The 2,275-nt window shown below is 51.4% G+C and overlaps 1 protein-coding gene across 4 annotated transcripts in view; it reads left to right on the forward strand.

The window, feature by feature from the left end:
- Positions 1–1,093: 1,093 nt before the first annotated feature.
- OPHN1 (oligophrenin 1) overlaps positions 1,094–2,275 on the forward strand; it is a gene marked incomplete at its 3' end in the record, with an annotated part of 303,761 nt that continues 302,579 nt past the window's right edge. For 3 of the 4 annotated variants that reach the window (XM_084791062.1, XM_084791063.1, XM_084791064.1), the window contains exons 1-2: positions 1,096–1,725; positions 1,850–2,022. In XM_084791062.1, the coding sequence (XP_084647188.1) occupies positions 1,869–2,022 (154 nt within the window). In that variant the 5' untranslated portion in view covers positions 1,096–1,725; positions 1,850–1,868. Of the gene's footprint in view, positions 1,726–1,849; positions 2,023–2,275 lie in introns of all 4 variants that reach the window. The other variant, XM_084791065.1, reaches the window with a different exon arrangement.

The raw sequence follows: 2,275 nt of genomic DNA on the forward strand, positions 1-2,275 counted from the left end.
AACAGCCATTCTGGCATCTTGACTTTAGCTTAGTGAAGTCAATTTCCAATTGTCACTCCTACAACTGTAAAAGAACACATTTATGTTAATTTAGCCACCAAGTTGGTGGTAATTTGTTTCAGAAGTAACCAGACATTAATACAGGTAGATTAGCTAGTATTACTGTATTCCCCACTTTTTGTTCTGGTTTTTATTGATATAATTTAACGTAGATACTGCTGCAAAATCAAAACGGATCTTTTTGCTCAAGTGCATGGTATGTCTAACTGCAGCTGCTTTTTTTTTTTTTTTTTTTTTGGTGGTGTTTCGAGACAGGATTTCTCTGTTACACAGAGCCCTGGCTTTCCTGGACTCTCTTTGTAGACCAGGCTGGCCTCGAACTCACACAGATCAGCCTGCCTCGGCCTCCCAAGTGCTGGGATTAAAGGCATGCGCCACCATGCCTGGCTCTGCAGCTACTCTTAGTTTGAGAGATGTCTTTTAGAGGAGCCCAGGTCCCCCTACAATAGACATAGGACAAAGGCCTTTTGAACTGCAAGGCAATTTATAGTAACTTCTTTTTAGATTCTCTATTAACAGACAGGAAATCATATGCTTTGGTTATCAGCCTATGCATTGGCTTGGGTCACAGAAACCATTCTCTGAGTCCCTAGTCAGAAAGAAGTTCAAATCTAGTTAAGGCCTGTTTCTTCAGCATGGGGTTCTGAGCCTAACAGAGATCCTACAGTAGGAGCCAAACCCCATGAGAATTACTGATTTATACTAGGAGACACAGGAAAAGGAGGAAAAGAGTTGGGTCAGAGGAAGACTAAAAAAGGAAGGATAACAAAGGCTAGTCCAACCAAATACTGGTGAGAGAGACAGCCTCCCATTATCCATCAGTTTGGGTTTTTGCAGCAGTTGAGGAAACTTTGCAAACACCCTCAGGGTCCCAGGCGGTACACCTGCCCCTTCAGGATTGCTGTGCCTGGGGCAGGTTTAGGGAAGCAGAACTGGGAAAACAGCCACCCTGGAGGGGCGGTGGGAGACAGAGGGTGGAGTCATGGGACTTGCAAACGGAAAGACTACATATCCCAGGCCGCCACGCTTTCCAGATGGAGTCCTAGGGCGCTGACTGCTCCCCAGTTTCCGTAGGGAAGCGCCTGGCTACTACTGCTTTTGTGCGTAGGGCCGTCGCCCTCCTCTTCCCACTGCCGCTGCCCTGTTGTTGAGAGGAAAGCTACGTTTCCTTGCTGCTAGGCTTAACCATTTAAGTGCCGAACTCCACAGCGTGCCGGCTCCCAGGAACAAGTAGGCGGTCTCTGCAGCTGCCGAATTGTGAGCGACAAGCCCCGAAGACCCGTGGAAGACAACCGAAGGGAGCCTGTGCTATCGATCGGTTTCGGAGTTGGGGCTCGGCCCGCGGGAAGCGGCCGCATTGGCTTTAAGAAGGGGGAGGGGGAGGCGCGGTCCTCCGCTTGGGAGCCGGGTAAGGAAGCCTAGACGAGCTCGAGAGCGCTGAGAGGCGGCCCCCGCGTCCGCGCTTTCCCTGCCTCCACCCTGGGCCGCCCGGATCGCTGCGCTGCGCTTTGGGGAGGCGCTGACCAGGGGGCGTGCTGCTCGCTAGGTTGCACCCTGCCGGCGTCTGTCTGCGTTGGTAAGCACTCCTGGTCACCCGCAGCCACCGCCGGACTACGCGCTCCTGCTATACACCAGCGGGCGCTCCCAAGAGTTTCATTGGAACAGGTACCTGTCCTCCCAAAGGAAGTGGGGCTAAGAGTAGCCTAAAAGTGGATCCTGAACATAAGCCACTAGGTCTATTTTGCTGATTATGCCACTGATGCTCTCGCTCTTTGTCTCTAATCTCTAGCCCCTCTGCTGTCACAACCATGGGGCATCCCCCGCTGGAGTTCAGCGACTGCTACCTCGACAGCCCGGATTTCCGCGAGAGGCTCAAGTGCTATGAACAGGAGCTGGAGAGGACCAATAAATTCATCAAAGATGTGATTAAAGACGGCAGCGCACTTATCAGTGCTATGAGAAGTAAGTGGAAAGCTTCCATGAGCTACTTCTCTGAGTAGGTGGTTCTGGCCTTTAAACCTTTCCATACCACAGAGGGAAGGGAGGATCTGCAATGACTCTCAGTCCAGATCGCGGAGTCTTGTCGGTTTCTGAACATCGAGAGTGGGGTCAGTAGAAGTGGAAAGTGGTGAGGACAAGCAGAACGTTGGGCCTTTCCCGTTAGTGGCCCTGACTTTGTAAGATTTAAACTGTGACTTGGACAGGGACACCCCTC

Source organism: Acomys minous (assembly GCF_964271855.1).
Source record: "Acomys minous genome assembly, chromosome: 7".
Classification (NCBI taxonomy): Eukaryota; Metazoa; Chordata; class Mammalia; order Rodentia; family Muridae; genus Acomys; species Acomys minous.